This window comes from Nymphaea colorata, chromosome 1 (assembly GCF_008831285.2).
Source record: "Nymphaea colorata isolate Beijing-Zhang1983 chromosome 1, ASM883128v2, whole genome shotgun sequence".
In the NCBI taxonomy this organism is placed as follows: domain Eukaryota; kingdom Viridiplantae; phylum Streptophyta; class Magnoliopsida; order Nymphaeales; family Nymphaeaceae; genus Nymphaea; species Nymphaea colorata.
Window position 1 is genome coordinate 36,835,544 of NC_045138.2, and position 18,601 is coordinate 36,854,144.

An 18,601-nucleotide genomic window follows, 5' to 3' on the forward strand; every position below is an offset into this window, starting at 1 on the left:
CTTTGAAAGGGACACTTCACACGCAATGTTCCTCCTACCAAATGCCGTCATGGCCGCTTTACATGCATCTATTTGTAAATCATTCGTTATATTGATTAAATTAATTATTTACATCAATGCATGTTTAATGGTGTTCATATTTTATGTTATTTAGTGAGACATTTCAACTAGTTCGTCCTAGTAGGATGGACTCCATTTTTTTTAGTGGTGTTTGATGGTTTTGAATTTGTATTGTAAAATTAAAATTCTATAAATAAAATTTCACCTCAGATTAAAACTGGAATGACAATTCTTTCCCTGATAGTATAGAATTTTATATTTCAAAATTGAAAATGACGTGTTTTATAAAACAAGAATTAAAATTGCATAGTTGATTAATTAAAACATTAATTGTGGCATGGAATGTGCTATAGAAAGAGATGAAAAACTTCTAAAATTTTGAATCATAATTTTACTGCTATGGTGCAATCTAGAATTTTGGTTTGAGAATGAGCCTATAATTTGAGAATCAAAATTATTTGTTTGATTACACGATTTCCATTTAATCAAAATTGATATTTTAATTATATGACTCTACAATTCCGGCCTCATCATGGCAAAACCCACTTTTAGCGCTAAAATTTGGTTTGTGCTTTTTTTTTTTTTAATGAAACGATATTTAGTTTTAGTGGTTTTACCAAGCTGAAGAGGCATTTAGTTTTGTGATTTTTTTGTAAAAATCGTGTATTTTTCATGAGTTTTTAACAATTTGTTTTTATATATTTCAATGTTACACTCAAAATGCAGTTTTTTACGAATAACGTGCAAAAGAGACCATGTTATTCACTTCCCTTTCAGAAACCAGGTTTTACTGAACTCAACTTTTACATCATCCAAACACATCATAAACTTGATTTCCGATTTTGCCTCCAACATTTGGTTTTGCACTGTCATCTAAATATCACCTAAGTTTAAACCAATATTTTAAAAAGTTAGGAAAACATAGTTATTTTTTTATTCAACCGCAGGGGAAGGTAGGTGTGACTACCATGTGGGCAGTTGCCCACATAGACGCACAACAATTCTTGTTTTTATAGTTGTTATTTTAGGCAAATTTTATTCATTTATGTATTGGTGCTATTTAATTAAACATTTTATAATCAATGCCACTTATTTAGGAATCTCTTGCTTTGCCCCTGGGATTCAACCTTATAGAGAAAGAATGGATAACTTCTTGCAAACTTTGTTCTACAAAATTCATAGGAATGGATACAAAATTCATGTGTAGTTAAAGTCCATAGCTACAAATAATGTTTCAGAATTTTAAACAGCGAAGTTTATTAAAAAAAATTAACAATAATGAAAAAATAAAATAACTAACCTCAAGAAATAAGTAGATTTGTAATAAAAAAAAAAACTATTTTGACTTAAAAGAATGAAACAGTGAAAAAAACATGTTAAAAATGCTTTAAAAACGTGTTTTTTCGTAAAAAAAATACATGTTTTTTAGTTTTAAAGGGCTATTTAATTTATTATGTTTTTTTGAAAAATACACGTTTTCTGTTGTGAATATGGCTTAAACATAGCTTGAATGACATTCAAAATTTTTATCCTACAAATTGAAGCTGGATATACTTTTAAAACTGAGCACTATGGCACGGGACTTAAGAACAGACAGTCACATGCCTCCTGTGTGACACAAGAGCACAGGAGTTGGCCTCCAAAGAACCTTTACCAAGTCGCGAAGAGGGAAAAAAAGAAAAAAACAATACTTACAGCCATCAAGTCAGCAAACGTAAGACCGAGAATAGAGATAATATTTCGAAACCAATGGATAAAGTGCAGAAAATAATTTTGAGAGGAAATGAGGCTTGCATGGGAACAATTTCCCGAAAAAGGAAAATCTAGAATTAGGGTAGAGTCGTGGACGTCATATGAAATTTCCCATCATTCAGCACTGCAACAATTAGTACTTATTCTCGAACCGAATCCGACGCGCCGTTCGACCCTTTTTCCTCTTTCCGCCGCAGCTTTGCCTGGCTGCGTATCGGCTGCGAGGGAAAAGGAGGAAGAGGAAAAAAAAGGGAGGGAAAACCCTGAAGAAATTCCAAGGAAATGAAGCGTGGTTTCGAGAGGTCTCCATCGGCTTCGGTCGATCCCTCTCAGCCGAGAAGACGTCTGCTCTCTCAAAACGGTCAGTTTAGCTATTTTTCCTGTTCTCTCTCGTGGGACGTTCTTTGCTTAGCCTCTTGTCGTGGCTCTTGAAATGGAGGAATTCAATTGGTCGTTTGAAGAGCCCTAATTTTGGGCTCGTGATTGGTTCTGAAATGGGTTTGTTTTTTTTCTTTTGTGTTGATTTGCCTTGCCGCAGAAGAGTCGGAGTTCTATGACGACGACGAGAGCACCAAGAATCTGGCGCGGAAGGTCGCCGATCACTATAGTGCCCGCACGAACCAAACGCTCGAGGAGCGTGAGGCCAGTCCAATCATCCACCTCAAGAAGCTCAACAACTGGGTATCAACAATTTCTCTATTTCTCTCTTCGGTGTTTCCAATTTGGTGTTATCTTGTTCTCCTCTTATTGGTCTTTCTTGCAGATAAAGAGCGTGCTGATTCATATATATGCTCGCAGGGGCGATTACGTTCTTGATCTTGCTTGTGGAAAGGTAAGATGCCTTACGTTCATGGTCTTAGTTTTTTCCTTTCTGAACTTGTTTGATTTGGAAGGTTAGTGGAAAGCGTAATTGGTGACTGTGTCGGAATGAACCAGCCTTTCGTGACATTTTTTTTATGATATTTGATAGTACTGTTTATAATTATAGTGTAGAAGTCAGTAGAACCGCTGGAATTCTCACGCCTTTGTTCAATGTAACGGCTTCAGTACTGATTTTTTTGCACCGATGTCAACGTCTGGTTTGCTTTTCTCGCAATGGGTACCATAGTGTGGACGAGAAGTGAAACAGTATCTAACTGGTCATAGGCGGGAAATCTACTGGTTTTTCATTGTGATTTAAAACAATGGCAGGAGTCTGGAAACCACCCATTGTGCGCCGTGCGAACAATTATCTGTGGATATTGTTTGAATCCTGGTTCTTGTTTTGTTGATGTGTTTTATGAGCGGGTGCTCCTGTAACGATGTCATTACTCAATTTAGCCGACGGACAAAAAGTATGCCCGATATCTTGTAGAAAATTGGATAATATAGTCAAATATTTGATGATGAGGTTTTATTAACTTGTTTTCGTCTCCTTATTTAATTTGAACGTCCACAGGGTGGTGACCTCATTAAATGGGATAAGGCAAGGATTGGATATTATGTTGGTATTGACATTGCTGAAGGATCGGTAATCATCACATACTCTTTATCCAAGTTCTTCCTTGTTTAGTTTATAGTTTAGGCACATGAATATGATATATACAAGGGTCTAAGACCTTTTTACTTGAGTATTCAAACATATATTTCCTTTCAATTAAAATATCATGTACCTTGAATACAACTTTTTTTTTACTCTTTGATGCTGGAACTTTTGTAGTGCTAAACTTTTCAAAAATACTTTTTCCCACCTTTTTTGTAAAGCTATAATTTTATCTGGTTAGGTTAGAGCTGCACTGCTCATACTACATAATCCTTGGAGTGTGTCATGTACGGTGAACTTCTGGAGAAGTAAAGTTTTGCATAGGAAAGCTGTTCAATCAATAGGTATTTTAGATTCTTTCAACATATCAGACTCATTGTAGTTTACCTTTTCTTCTGCTTTTAAATCCAGATTGAGGATTGCAGGACACGCTATAATGGTGATGCTGATCAAAATATGCGCAGAAAGAAAGTCTCCTTCCCTGCTCGTCTCATCTGTGGAGATTGCTTTGAGGTTGTTGAATTTATGATGCTCTGGAGTGGATCCTTGACATGATTCCCAGTTTTGTATGACGTGGTCATGAACATAGTCATACATCTAAGCAGGATCTGAAAATCTTGTGAACGTACTGCAAGATATTGAAACAATATGGAATTCAAATAATTTTCAATAGCATCCTGATAATCTCATGATATTATCAAAACAGATTCGTTCATTCATGTGACAGCTTCCCCCTTTCCTATCTTTTTCTTTTTCCCCAGGTTTCTCTATCCTTTTCATTTGTTGACGGTTTTTAACTGCCGAGATTTTCATAGGGTCTATTAGAAAACCATTACCATAATGAGATTTTGCCTCACCGAGATGTAGCAACCAAATGTATATGACTATGCTTACAAACATGCAATTGCAAAAAATTGACTTGCTAGTTTTCTGATGGGCATGTTTGATTTGGCATCTTACATGAAAGAACTGAGATGTTTTCCTCCTTTTGGAATGTTCAGTACTGTTTTCCATTCAACCTGATAAGTTCATGAGTTAACTATTTATGGCACACCATAATTTTATAGCTTAATATGGCCTTCTTTTTAAATATTCTCTACGAATGATGCCTACAAGTCCATGTGGTTTTTGTTTTGAGTTGGCTTTGATCATCTTTAAGATATTCATGTGGTGTTTTCAAACCTCAGGTGGATCTCTGCAGAGTCTTACGAGATGATGCACCATTTGACATTTGCAGTTGCCAGGTAAGTGTTAAATTTAACAGGCAAATGTTTTTCCTCAACATGAAAAGTTTTACGTGGGCTATTCTGTGCATGTTTTACTACCATTAGGTTGTTTCCATGATTAATATTTTACTGAAACAGTAAATAGTTGTGCTGGAGTGTGAGTGTAGAAAAGTGGCTTGTCTTGGTTCTTTGAGGATAATCTTCACTTTTTTGAGGTCCAGGGTAGTTTGTCATATCAAATGAAATGTGTTGTTGAGATATTATCATGATGTAAAGAGTTTCAGCATTGACTATGAAAGAAAGTAACTGTTGGACTTTCCCTTTAATTGATGCAGTCTCCCCAGGGTTGGCCTCTCAATTCTTGGGTTTGCCTTGCATATTGATTTGCCTTGCATATTGATATTAACTTTTTTATTATGGTTGCTTTGGTCTTGAAAAATGGGTTTTTTTCCGTAATAAACTTAGTGTTTGAAAATTTAGATGTTGTGCTTTTTGATGATTGTCCGAGGTTTCATGATAGAGGTATACCTCTTGGGATTGCTGGTATCTGAAGCTCTGAATACCCAATTAGCATAGCTATTTAGTGCACCAAAAAATGTTTGTTAGTTTGGAAAATGGAAGGTTCCCCTAGCTTCATGTTTAAATTATTCATGATCAGGTTAGATGCTTGTCAATCATCTAGTTAATTTTCAGGTTTTTCCTCCTAGGTGAACTCTTTGAGATTGTGGATTTTCAAGCAATAGCTAAACCATAGCTCCTTCGTGCACCAAAGAAATGATTTTGTTTCGGAAATCAAATTCACCTATTCATATGCTTGGAGAATGCATATACAGGTTTATGTTTGTAACTGATTTACTTTATTTTCGTTTGGCCCTTACTATTGTTTATGTTCTGAGTCATGATTTTTTTGGGATTTTATATAGCCTACCTCATTCCATTGCATATTTAATTTTTTGGAATGGAAAGTGAATTGTGAAACTATTTTTTCCATATAATTTATTACTTTGTCTTGTGAATTTGTAGTTTGCATTGCATTATTCATGGTCTAATGAGGCGCGTGCACGACGGGCCTTGGAAAATGTGGCTGCGTTACTTCGCCCCGGAGGTGTATTTATAGGAACTATGCCAGATGCAAATGTCATAATAAAAAAACTCCGAGAAGGTACTATTTTTATTTGTAGTTTAGTCATGCTTAACAGAATCTTTCATCGAAGGATAGGTTCATGAGATGGGGCCTGAGGAAATGTAGAAGTTAATCACAAGTGATTCAGAACTAATTGCCAATGTATTTATTTGTGCAGCTGAGGGGCTAACATTTGGAAATAGTGTATATTGGATTACTTTTGATGATATCTATGCAAAAAAGGTTTGAGATAAATTCACTGTTATGATATACTAATCAGTTCGTACTTGAGTTCTTCCATGACCTTAATTGCTTATGTGCTGCTTTGTGTAGAAATTCAGGTCCTCAAGTCCTTTTGGCGTCAAGTACCAATTCCATTTAGAGGTATTTGAGGAGGAAATCATTTTCTTCATTCCTAAACCCATTGATGCATATTTAATTATTATTTCACATGCTTTCTTTTCTGAAAGAAAGTCTCCGATGCATCGAGGCATGTTACTTCTAATAAATGTTTAAACCTGTATGTCCTACAAACTTAGGACTGTATCTTACTATTGTTTTTTCTATGACATATTTTGATCTGTGATGCTATTAAAATATAGATCAGGACTGCATCAAAATGGTGATATGTTTAACTCATTACTGCCCCAACTTACGAAACTTTTATGTTTTCACATGTTAAAATAACTTCATGAGCTGATTTTGTTATTATAGAACTCAGAATACACACACACACACAAACTTGTATGTATGTATCTATCTGTGTAGTGTACGTAGGTTATGCAGCAGAGCTTATCCACTATTCAACTTGTTTCTTTCAGAAATATTAGGTGAGAATCTGATAATGGATGATGTAGGGGTGATACCAGAGGCATTATGTAAATTGTAAAGTGAGCGAGCGAGCTTATTTTTGTTGGAGGTGGTACAGGTGACGAAATGCTTAGATTTAGTGTTAGGTCCAAAGCAGAGAAATTGAAGATTGATGCCTGATGAAGAAGGTCGGATGATGCTGATGCTGATGCATGATGTTATACTTTAAGTAACATACACTGTGTCGTGAAGGCACGAGTTGTAAAGTCAAATTTCAATTTATTTGGAACGGTCTCATGGATTTTGATGGGAAGATTGTAAAGTTCTGGAAGCAGTGAGGTTCCAATTCTATAATCACATTATAGATAAGAGTCCTGGTTAGTTTTAATCACCAGCAATCTGGAATACTGCCATATTCTGTTAGATGGAGGCATTGTCTTCCAGTGGTCATTTGTCATTCATTAGTAATTTAAAGAGATGCTGCCTGAGTAATGAGGACAAGCTTCATGTCAGATGAAAATTGTTGGTAATATCATAATAGTTTGTCATAGATATCTTAACTATTAGCATTACTTTTAAGGAGTTTGATTTCCAAAAGCGAAAAAGTTTGATGGTTTGACAATTTTGTTCCTTTTGATTTCTGGGAGTTACTTCCAGGATGTAGTTCTCGAAGGATTATGGTCAAATCGGTTTTCTTGTCCTTTTTTTTAAGAAAAATTGCTTGATAGGGTCTCTACGTCACTAACTGGATGCAATATTTCTACAGGATGCTGTTGATTGTCCAGAATGGATTGTTCCCTTCCACATTTTCAAGTCTTTAGCAGAAGAGGTCTGCTTCATCTATTTTTAGCTTGTACCTTTGGTTCTGCATAATGAATTACCTCATGATTCTCACTTGCTTTTATTGAGTTATTTTGCTCATAGATCAACTTATATTGGGTATGCTGTTGCTGTTACAAATACAAGGCACTCTTTTTACGTCTTTCTTTTACTGTTTATGCTGCTTCAGGCAAAAGATACCGTTCCATGATAGATAACATTTAGGTACCGGTGGATGGCTCACTAAGAAAAATGGTTTTGTGAAAACTAGTTTTTTCAAAAATTGTTTTCTTAACCAGTTTTAAAAAAAAACTGGTTTGTGTGTTTGGATAATAGAACCAAAGCACATTTTTTTGTGAACAACCTGGGGGTGCCAGGTCATTCACTCCCTTCTGAAAAATGGTTTTTGCCAAAATTGAGTTTTTGCAAAACTCATTTTGCATGTCATCCAAATGCTCATGAAATGGTTTTTTGGAAGCAAAATCATTTTTTGCCTCCAAAAATGAGTTTCCAGGTGTCATCCAAACACCCTTTTGACCTTTTTTGTATGTATTTTATTTATTTGCTAATTTAGTTTTCATTTGCAGTATGGTTTTGATATTATCCTGGCAAAGAATTCCCATGAGTTCGTCCATGAGTACTTGAAAAAACCTGAATTTGCAGAACTCATGCAGAGACTGGGAGCTTTAGGTGATGGATCCGATGATCAAAGTGAGTTAATATTAGCCTATCTGACTTTCTTTTCTTCTGAAACTGGACTCATTTTGTGATGGCCTGTGGTTGCATCTCCACTTTTGTGACCTGCAGGTACATTATCGGCTGACGAATGGGAAGTGGCGTATTTATATCTTGCATTCGTGTTGAGAAAGGTAATTCCTTTGAAGGTTGATTGGGTTTTCAGACAAGCCATTTAACCTTGAAAGATGATATGTATAGCAGAAGCTCAACTTTCAAAAAACTGAAAATATGGTTCAGACACGTGTTCATGCTACTTGAGGACTATGATGACCGTCCTGTAGAAAATGGGTCCGACCTCCCTCTGTTGCGTCAGATTTCAGTGGAAAACGGTTGTGTGTTTGCCAAAAATAGTGTACAACTGTATACCAATAGAGTTCCACTTTTTGCAGAAAAGCGTTTCTTTCTGTGAGAAAAGTAGCCATGGATATTTGATAAATGTCTTTTCCCATGTATTTCCACATAAATAGAGCAGGTTGCCTTGCAGCACATAAATTTCTCCTTACCAACTTTGTCATGGGCTTTTGTCGGTTGTGCTGGTATAGCACATGCAATTAGTGTGCTGAAAATCTTCTCAGTTGTGTCGACCTTGTTAAAGCGTGATAATATGATACTTGTACTGGTGATGGTGGATTTGGTACTTGGGTTGCTCGTAGAAACTAGGCTTGTTAAAAGCGTGAGAGGTTCATTGTTTGTTGATGGATCTGTAGGTTGCTTGAGATTAAAAACCTTTTCCTGCTCGATTTGAAAGTGGAATGGCTTCTTTTTTGGCATATAAAAACTGAAATATACTCCCTCTTTGCCTGCAATCTAGCTATTGTACTCTTCGTTGTTCAATTTGCAGTTATTTGATGCCTTGAAGGATTCTGTAAATCTGAGCTTGTTTGCCTTGTTTGTCTCAGCGTGGGAAGCCGGATATGCAGCCAAAGACTAACCGAAGAAACAAGGTTCGCACGCAGATCTCAAAGGATGATATATTGTATGTTGGCGGGGGATCCTGAATGAAGGACTGCTTGTTCTGTAAAAGTTTCCTGAACGGACCCTCATCTGGTTGGCCAAAATCTAACCTCATGGTTGGCCAGTTGCGCAAACTACTAACAGTCTTTGTCGGCCTTAAAAAGGTGACGACACGGCAGAGTTGTACGTCAAGTTATTTACCTTCATGTATCGGCGGCTGGAAATAGATGGTCGTCGGCGGCTGGAAATAGATGGTCGTCGCAGCACTAAATGGTGCTTGAGATGCTTTTGGGGCTGTGTAAATGACAGTTTTGAACATATGATCTCTTGAAAATGCTTACAAAAGCGTACCTAATAAAAAAAGGAAAAATTCTTGGACGCAGCGTGAAAACACGTACACCCCTCTCTCTCTCTCTCTCTCATATATATATATATATATATATAATAGCTGGTTAGACATGTAGCTTGTGGATAGTTGATTTTCATGGGCATTATCCTTATGTTGAAAGCATAAAAGGCTAAGGGTGGAGTTTTGCAGGCTTTCAGGACGGCTCGGATTGTGCTGACATGGCTTTATCTTTGTCTCCCACTATCCTTCATTGTTAGAAAATTGACCTATGTTTTCCAAATTAAGCTGAGTAAGAAAAGTTAAGTTGCAAGATTTCAAGTCTCGTGTCAGTTTGCATCGGTCAAGGGCCGCCACGAACTAGTGAAGAATCGGCAAGTGTTGTTCTGAGTTGCTTGACTGTGCTATTTTTGCAAAGCTGTTATTATTTCGAATCAACGCTTGTTTGGTCAGACTAGTTAGTTAGTGTCAGTGTCTGGTAAGTTGTTAAACGACTAATTTCTTATTAAAAAAACATGTGTATTTTTTAATAACTGTACTTGTTATTGTATTTATTTTTATGCAGATATATATATTTATTTGTTTATTGCCAGTAGTTTGTATGAATCTTTCTAAGGTCGAAATGACCTTTGTATCCCTGGATTTCCGTCTTGAAAATTTGGTGAACCTACTGCTGGATAAGTTGAATTCATCAGTATGTATAGACCTTGCCGAAATTCCCTCACTGTGCGAGTCGAGCCAGCTTTCATTTTTGTCGGTCCAAGCCTGAAACCGACTCATGGCGTCCAGAGCTGGTCCGTTCGAGTCGGTGTGTTGGCCGCCCTACAAGGCTACAACCCCCGGTACCGCTAGTGCTTCAAACCTTTGGGAGGGGGACAACGGTCGACCCTCTCTCACCCGCTTTGCATTCAAATCTACACCAGGGAGAGGGAGGGAGATGAAACTTTCCGTCTTCTCTTCCTTTTCGTACCACTACTGTACCTAAAACGCCAGAGAGACAGAGAGAGCAGCAGCAACAGCCATCACCCACCATGCCGAGGAAAAATTCCAGAACCGGAGAAGGTGCCAGTTCCAGTCACCCGCCCAACGAGGACGGCGAGGACGCTACCTACCTCGCCGGTTTTGTGACTGCCAACATAGTCGGCCTCCAGTACTACTCCGGCCGCATCTCCGGTCGGGAGATGGTGTGCCTCGTGCGGGAGCCGTCCAACCCCTACGACCATAACGCCATCAAAGTACTGAATACTCGCTCTCAGCAGGTTGGGCATATTGAGCGCTCCGTCGCCGCGGTCCTCTCGCCGCTCATCGACGCCACGCTGATCTCCATTGTCGGAATCGTGCCCCAAAACCCTAATCCTAGAAACTCAAAAAACCCCAAGTGGAAGAGCCCCTTTAGGGTCCCGTGCCAGGTACACATCTTCACCCTGCCGGAGTCCGTTAACGATGCTCTCTCCTGCCTCGCGGAGGGAGGCCTCAGCGTCGTCTCCCACGCTGACCCTGCGTTTTCTCTCTCTGAATCTGCCAGCGTCCGGGAGAAAAACCCTAAAGAGGGGGTTGGGACCAACGACGATATTTTCGCTTCCGTTGGAGCGGCGGAGAGGAAGGAAAGGCTTTTGGAGCCATCGGAGGCGATCGTATCTCCTCTCTTCCTGCACCAGAAGTTAGGCTTAGGGTGGCTAGTTCACAGGGAGAACTCGTTGGAATTACCACCTTTCTGGGAGGAGATTGATGGTGGTAAGGGAAAAGGGGTGGTTTTCAGAAACGTGTTGACATGTTACCGAACCGATGAGAGGCCAGAACCACTTCGAGGAGGGATTCTTGCTGATGATATGGGATTGGGAAAGACACTGATGTTGATCTCGTTGATCGCCACGAACAGACCTGGGGCAGCAGTTTGCCCGAGCTTGGTTGATTTCAATGATCTAGAGCCTGAGCTAAATGAGACGAAGGATGTGGCTGGTGAACAAAGTGGAAAAGTGATCAAGAAAAGTGCTACTTTGGGAAGGAAACGGAAATCTCGAAGCGGGATTGATAGGGGGGATGGTGGGGATTTGGAGCGGAAGAGTAAGAAAAGCACCGCTTCGAGAAGGAAGAGAAAATTGGACGATCAAGTTCCCGGAGCGCGAGGCCATGATTTAAATAAGCAAGTTGGTGCACCGAAATTTCCACTGACTGTGTATGAGTCACCGAGCATTGTTGGACCAAAGAGCACTCTGGTGGTATGTCCTCAAACAGTTATTTCTTCGTGGATAACACAGTTAGAAGAGCATACTAGGCCTGGCAGTTTGAAGGTTTATTTGTATCATGGAATAAGAACTAAGGCAGCTGAAGAACTGAGGAAATTCGACGTCGTGTTCACGTCTTATAGTATTTTGGCTACAGAGTTTGATGATCCAAGCTCCCCTATAAAACAGATGGAGTGGCTGCGTGTAATTTTGGACGAGGCACATCTCGTAAAGAATGTGAATGCGAAGCAAACGAAGGCAGTGATTGCTTTGAATTCTAAGAGAAGATGGGCAGTCACAGGTACACCGATCCAGAATAGTTCTTTTGATTTGTTTGCGTTCATGGCGTTTCTAAGGTTTCAGCCCTTTTCAATCAAGAGCTACTGGAAAAGCCTTATACAAAACTCGCTGGTTCAGGGGAACAAGAGTGGTCTCATGCGCCTGCAGGTACTTCCGGATTATTATCTTCATTATGTGTCACGTATTTATGGTGCCTTTTAATGTAGGACTTCTCTTTCAGTCTGGAAAATCAGTCTAAACAATATTGTTTTCAAGTTAAGTGGCTTTTTTGCTGATTCTTCTTGGCTTTTACTTTTTGAAATCCCGTTGACATGGGTTGCTTAACTACATATGAAATGGAAGCGGCAGGTCGAGTTAACTGATTCTAATGTTATTGATGCAAGCTACTTGGCAAGAATGTTACTTAAAGCCATAACTTGATATTTTAGTCGTCTACCCTGAGTGATGAGCTCACTCATTTTCTACTGTTCAATTTGGGTTGCTTTTGCTGGCCTTATACATGTCACTGGGTCTATATTTGTTTTAGGTCATTTTGATTTTTTGATTGGTGGGAATACTCGGTGTTTCCTTCTATTACATAATTGGTCATTAGTGCGTACAAAAGTTAGCCTTGGATTTTGTTCTTTCCCTTGGATTTTGACAAACACTTTGTTGTAGGCCTTGATGGGAACTATTACTTTGCGGAGGACAAAGAACTTGATTAGTTTGCCACCTAAAATGGTGGAAATTTCTTTTGTGGACCTTTCCATGGATGAACGTGAATTGTATGACAAGATGGAGCTAGACGCAAAAACAATAGTCCAGGAATATATACATCTCAATAGCGTGTTACGCAACTATTCAACTGTTCTTCTTATTCTTCTACGATTACGCCAAATATGTGATGATGTCGCTTTATGCCCTGGTGACATTGGAAGCTTGTTTCCATCTAAGAACCTTGAAGGTAAGAAGCCAATTAATTCCTTCTTTTCATTAGATTGATGGAAGTCCTTCCATGCTGATGCTATGCGGTAGAATGGTTGCTCTGCAGCTTGTAAAATGGTTATCGTTCGTTCCAATAAATTTTGGTCTTGCTCGTTCTTGGTCTATCCGTGAATAAACAGGAGTATCTGCAACTGCGTTGCACAGGTAATTTGGTGGCCATGCCCCATTGTTCACTGGATGTAGCTTTAGAAAGAGACCCTCTTTCATGTGCAAATGAGACAGTTCTTTGTTTAAAGGTGAAACAGACGCCTCCTTCGGGGAATGAGCAGTCTGTGGCATAGGCTGTTAAGATATTCAAAAGCTGGTGCTCTCTTCATAGCCCCATTTTCAAGGGGTAAAAGTTTAAACTGCGGCCAACACAATGCAGAATATGCTTTCCACCTGTGTACCAACACATTCGTTTTACAATTAAGATTCATATCGTTGATTCCTAGTGATAGCAGGTGGAGCTGCACAATATTGATCGTATGCGTTGTAACCAAACACTTTGGTTGACTTGTCGTCTGGAGTCTACAAGAAAATAATAGCTTTGCATAGTCGATTTTGGGTTGCTTAATGAAACATTTTATTTGACTTGTGTTCTTCTGTCTCTCACATATAAAATCACGGGTTTCGAAATGGTTTAAAGCTTGCATATTTGAAACCTGTCTTGAATTACAGGTATGTGGTTTGTGTCTGTGGTCAATCATTTAAAGACATTGTGGCACATAGTGTCTTGAAAAAATTTAAAAAACCGTGTGCAATAAATGTCAGATACTACTCTATGGCCGTACTTGATGGGGCAATCAAATGAAGAAGATTTTTTAGAAATGCCAACAGTACAAGGGGAAGATACTAAAGTACCTGCAACTTTGCTATATGACGTTGTGCCTTTTATCAGGTTGCATTAGTTAGTACCTCTAAAGCGGAGAAATAAGTTGCGCAGGGATGATACCCCCACTTGCATTGGGTACCTGGTAAAATGCCACTTGAGGATCGTCAACTGACTATTTCTACCCTTCCTACTATCTGACCATATGTGGTCCATGCTCCATAGACTTTATTTCTAGATCATCATTTTACTGTATATTTTGGGCATGCTTTTATGCTGATAATCTACAATTTCATGTCATTAATATTTTAGATTGTGTAGGTTATTTCACATGTATAACTATGTTCACATGCACAATTTTAAGCAGTACTCTGTATATGTGCACCCAGTTCATCATTTCTGTTGTTCCTAGGTCGTATCCTCTGTATCTTGTCTCTAGCCTTTATCCATATGACATATCTTAACTGGTCTTCTCCTCACCTCATTAGGCGTGAGGGAGGAAGTTCTGGTGCTGTCAAGTCAACTCAGTGATAAATTTTCTCAGTCTCCTTTGTCCTACTTGGGAAATATGTTGTTATAGTTATTGATAGATGTTGCCGTCATGCAGATGTGTCCAACAACCCTCAGCTGCTGGAGAAAATGCTGGCCACCCTTCAGGATGGAGATGACTTCGACTGTCCAGTATGCCTATCTCCACCAACACAGGTGATCATCACATGCTGCTCCCATATCTTCTGTCGAGCCTGCATCTCTCGAGTCCTCCAAAACCTGAACCCTCGCTGCCCTATGTGCCGCCAAACTCTTTCTGAGTCAGATCTCTACTCGGCCCCACCACGTCTTAATGAGGGGAAGTCATCGTTTCCTTCTTCTTGTACTAGTGCTAAAGCTGGTGCACTGCTGCAGCATCTGATTGCGTTGAGGGGTGAAGACCCTTCAATCAAATCAGTGGTCTTCTCACAATTCCAAAAAATGCTGGTTTTGCTAGAAGAGCCTCTCAGGAAAGCTGGTTTTGTCACCGTGCGGCTTGATGGTTCAATGAGTGCTAAGAAGAAAGCAGCAGCAATTGCAAGATTTTCTGAAACTGCGCCTGGAGCTCCGACAGTGATGCTTGCAAGCTTGAAAGTGGCTGGTGCAGGGATAAACTTGACGGCAGCTTCTAGGGTCTATCTGGTGGAGCCATGGTGGAACCCAGCAGTTGAAGAGCAGGCGATGGACAGGGTCCATAGAATAGGACAGAAGCAAGAGGTCAGGGTGGTGAGACTTATAGTCAAGGGGAGCATTGAGGAGAGAATATTGGAGTTGCAGGAGAAAAAAAGGAAGCTGTCAAGGGGTGCTTTTAGAAATGCTGATGGGAAGGAACAAGCACAAATTTGTGTTGATGACATCAGAACTATCATGAGCCTGTAGGGAGATGCTTTTTCATTTCAGAATTTTCTCGTCTGATAGCTGCAACTGCTTGTTGATCATCTGATGAACATGGGTGTTCCATTGGTGGAATCTAGGGCATAACGACGAATGAAGTAGCTGGGCTCGGGAATCTGTTCATTTGCTCTTGATGCCCATAAGAAGCATAGTATCAAAGGTTACAGTGGTTTTAGGGCCATAAGAAGCATAGTTATCAAAGGTTACGGTGGTTTTAGGGGAGACTGGTAAAGCCGATAGCTGTCCATGACTCCATTCTGCAACTATGTTGGGAGACTCATAAAGCGGACAGCCGTCTGTTCTGCAACAATTTTGCTTTTTAAGTGCTATATGGAGATATGCAGCATTCTTCAGATACCGCATTGTTTGCTTTGGCGGCTCAAATTTTGTGCAGTTGGCGTCGTAGATCTTAGACAAGTGCTGCTCAGCTTTTTACAGTTTTTGACAAAATTTTGTGTTGTACAGGCGATTAGTCAGTTGTCATCATTACTCTCTCTCTCTCTCTCTCTTCCTGTTCTCTGATGAACCAATCTACCTCCTCGAAATGTTAGAAAAAATTACAAAAGGGCACTTATGTTTTGGGCTTATAAAATATTGTTCCTCAATTTTTAAAGGCTAACAAGAAGGCCCTCATCTTTTAACCGATACTCACAAATCACCACCCTTGTTACGGAAACAGATGGTGAGGTTATTCTTTTTTTATTAAATGACAAGGATACACCAGGTATGAGGAGGTCTAATGCGCTCACGAGAGAAAGAGAGATGTCGTCTCCTCCCCCAACGAGCCCCTTCTCATCTGATTTTCTGGAAATCATTCCAGCTGGCCCATTCAGCTAGCATCTCTCTCTCTCTCTCCCTCCCTCTCTCTCTCTCTCCCTCCCTCTCTCTCTCTCTCCCTCCCTCCCCCCCCTCTCTCTCTCTCTCTCCCTCCCTCCCTGGTTTTACAGAAGCGAAGGTCCAGGCTGCTGTTTGTTGGAAGCATCCATGCCTCCAATGGGTAGAGAATAAGCACTGATGGGGAAATATTTGAACCTAAAAATATGGCATACTCCCCATCATTCAATCCAAAATCTTCAAAGATGAATAAAAAAGCACATCAACCCACTGGAATGACTCTACCTTTCCCTTGCTTTCATCAACCTGCATTGCGGGCGTACAATTGTGATGCGATCTTTTGTCTGCCTCCGCTTGAGTTGCGGTTGTGCCTCCAGGCACTCGAACTATGCTTTTGACCATTTTTGGCTCTCCCCTGCATCAAATGGCGTGGACTCAACACCTACGCGCCATCTCTTTAGAAATTGATCAACGTATGCGTCCTTATAAAGCGACGGAAATGGCTGATATCAATCCAACCTCTAGCATAATAAAATGGATATCATGAGCTCAGCCTGATGAAGACAACTACTGCTTCATGTGCATACATTTTGCAAAATAAAAAAGCTAGAGGTAAATGAAACTAGAGAATTCAAGATCAAATTGAATGAAGGGCATTTCTATAGAACTCATGACACCTTTATAAGAGCTGATGGAAACTATCTTGAGGAATATACCAAATAATGGATTAAGTGATGAGATGCTGCCATTGTCAGCCTATGAGTGTCATATATAGTTCACGCTCAAGGCATTCTACTTCCACTTAAAACGGCTTAAGATTTCCTTCTTTTTGTTGCTTCATAGGAATTTGGCGGGTAACAACGTGATATGTAGCATACCAGCAACCTTTCTTGCTAATCTGACGCAATTGAGAGATTTGTAAACTTACCTTTTCTTACTGCATTTTTTTTTTTTTGGGATAGAAAGTTCATATAATTTTTTGAATAATGAAGATCAATGAAAATTGTGCATCAACCCGTTCACAGTTGCAATTTTTTTTGCTATTGCTATGACAATGTAACCTGTAAGAACACTAGCTAAGTAGACAACCAACAATATTGTTTTTGACCGAATGCACCTGTGGGCATTCCAACAAACAAATGAAAGGCATTGTAAAGTTGTGCCTGCCATTATATTTGTTAAATAGTGTTAGTTGCTGCTTTGCCAAAACGATACGGACGTGAGCTTTAAGTTGAACACAAATCTTGTTCTTAAGAATTCAAGGGAAGCTCCATCTTGGTCTTTAGAAAAAGTGGCGAAATAGAAGTGTTTTCACGTGTAACAAGTTGAACCAATAGGTTGGGCACCAAGGAGGGAGAGAGAGAGGGGTGCTACGTGAAACGATGCCTGAGAATTAGATGAGAAATGGGTTGATGGAAGAATATGCATTTGTAATTTTTTCGAAGTTTTTTTCAGGACTACCTGATTTTACCTGGCAGGTTTTTGAGGCGGGCAGGCACACGTCGACTGGCTTTGCCTGGCCTAGCTCTAAGTGGGCCGACCATGGTCTAGCTACAAAACACGTGAGCTGACAATGCTTAGTTGTGTCAGCTACGGCTGGCCCATCTGTCAAGACCTTGGAGAAAATGTTGCTTTCAGTAGTATCAGCAAGTTTATGATATTTCGTGTGTTTGTGACTCAAACATGAATAATTTTCCCTTTATTACAAGGTTGAACCTGTACCTTTGCCTTTTTATGTCTCTGGAGTGGCATCAAGAGCAGTTACAGACACATAGAGACACAGAAAGATTCGGTAGTCCACTTATGGCTGGGCTGGTGTGTTGGGGCCTGCGCTTTTGGTTTTCAGTAACTGTTGCTGCAAAATACCAGATTGTAGGAATTATAATTTGCTCCAAAAGAATGAACGTAGCTTATGTTTCTTTGCATGGAGTGGCTAAAGATTTTAGAATAACAGTGTTGAAGCTTACAGTAGATACTCACCACATTGCAATCTTCATCATCTGGGAGGCGGACGGTTGTGGTTCGATTGCAATCGGTGTCAATTCTTGGGATAAGCCGAAGCAAGAATCTCATGGAGCCCGAGAATGAAGAAACGAAAGGTCTTTTACCATTTCCCCAGGAGGTTTCAAGTTCCACCCATTCAAAAAGCATATTTTGTATGTATGTGGTCTTCATTTCTTAAGCTCTCAGGATCTGTGGCCGACCCTTTCTTCAAATTTAGGGCTTGCAGCAAAGAAGATTAAGATGATCAGGTTGTTTTGAATGGCAAGAAGTGCTCTATCAACTCTTCTGGGAGAACGGACTTAAGGCCTTCAATTTGGAGGAGATCAAACAGTCCAAAATTCAGGCCTTCAATTTGGAGGAGATCAAACAGTCCAAAATTCAGGATAAGCCTTTCATCCAAGCTTGGAAATATAAAAGGAAAATTTCTGAACTCCTTGTTCTGTTCTGACTGCTTGTCTACCCAAATGATCCTGGATCAAATTACTAAAAGAGGATCTGTAAAGACTCTTTACGCATGCTTTGTGGTGCACTAGAAAGCTTTCCAAGTTTTAACCCTTTAATCATGAATTTTTCAACTTGCTTTGCTTTTGATTGGTTGGGCATTCAAATGTTTAATAAGGTTAAGGCGTCGAAATACAACATCATGGGGCTTGTAAAGGAAGAGAGCATGA

General features: G+C 39.7%; 2 protein-coding genes across 2 annotated transcripts; both read left to right on the forward strand.

Moving 5' to 3' along the window:
* The first annotated feature begins 1,970 nt into the window (after positions 1-1,970).
* On the forward strand, positions 1,971-9,382 carry LOC116245758 (mRNA cap guanine-N7 methyltransferase 1). Its single transcript, XM_031617293.2, has 13 exons — positions 1,971-2,173; positions 2,351-2,493; positions 2,576-2,644; positions 3,251-3,322; positions 3,746-3,847; positions 4,522-4,578; positions 5,584-5,722; positions 5,862-5,926; positions 6,017-6,067; positions 7,260-7,322; positions 7,900-8,023; positions 8,120-8,181; positions 8,950-9,382. Exons 1-13 carry the CDS (start codon positions 2,095-2,097, stop codon positions 9,046-9,048), a joined length of 1,125 nt encoding a protein of 374 aa, XP_031473153.1. The 5' UTR covers positions 1,971-2,094; the 3' UTR covers positions 9,049-9,382.
* Positions 9,383-10,201: 819 nt separating this feature from the next.
* Positions 10,202-15,599, forward strand: LOC116245790 (putative SWI/SNF-related matrix-associated actin-dependent regulator of chromatin subfamily A member 3-like 1). Its single transcript, XM_031617346.2, has 3 exons — positions 10,202-12,022; positions 12,533-12,818; positions 14,278-15,599. The coding sequence occupies exons 1-3, from the start codon at positions 10,382-10,384 to the stop codon at positions 15,075-15,077; spliced, it is 2,727 nt and encodes a 908-aa protein (XP_031473206.1). The 5' UTR covers positions 10,202-10,381; the 3' UTR covers positions 15,078-15,599.
* The last annotated feature ends 3,002 nt before the right edge of the window (positions 15,600-18,601 follow it).

What these genes read in the sequence shown, in the direction of transcription:
- LOC116245790 (XM_031617346.2), top strand. Translation starts at nt 10,382, where the DNA reads ATGCCGAGGAAAAATTCCAGAACCGGAGAAGGTGCCAGTTCCAGTCAC. An exon ending in GTGGTCTCATGCGCCTGCAG is followed by an intron (nt 12,023 to 12,532) that starts GTACTTCCGGAT and finishes ACTTTGTTGTAG; the next exon opens with GCCTTGATGGGAACTATTAC. An exon ending in TCCATCTAAGAACCTTGAAG is followed by an intron (nt 12,819 to 14,277) that starts GTAAGAAGCCAA and finishes GCCGTCATGCAG; the next exon opens with ATGTGTCCAACAACCCTCAG.
- LOC116245758 (XM_031617293.2), top strand. Translation starts at nt 2,095, where the DNA reads ATGAAGCGTGGTTTCGAGAGGTCTCCATCGGCTTCGGTCGATCCCTCT. An exon ending in TCTGTGGAGATTGCTTTGAG is followed by an intron (nt 3,848 to 4,521) that starts GTTGTTGAATTT and finishes TTCAAACCTCAG; the next exon opens with GTGGATCTCTGCAGAGTCTT. An exon ending in TTGACATTTGCAGTTGCCAG is followed by an intron (nt 4,579 to 5,583) that starts GTAAGTGTTAAA and finishes GTGAATTTGTAG; the next exon opens with TTTGCATTGCATTATTCATG.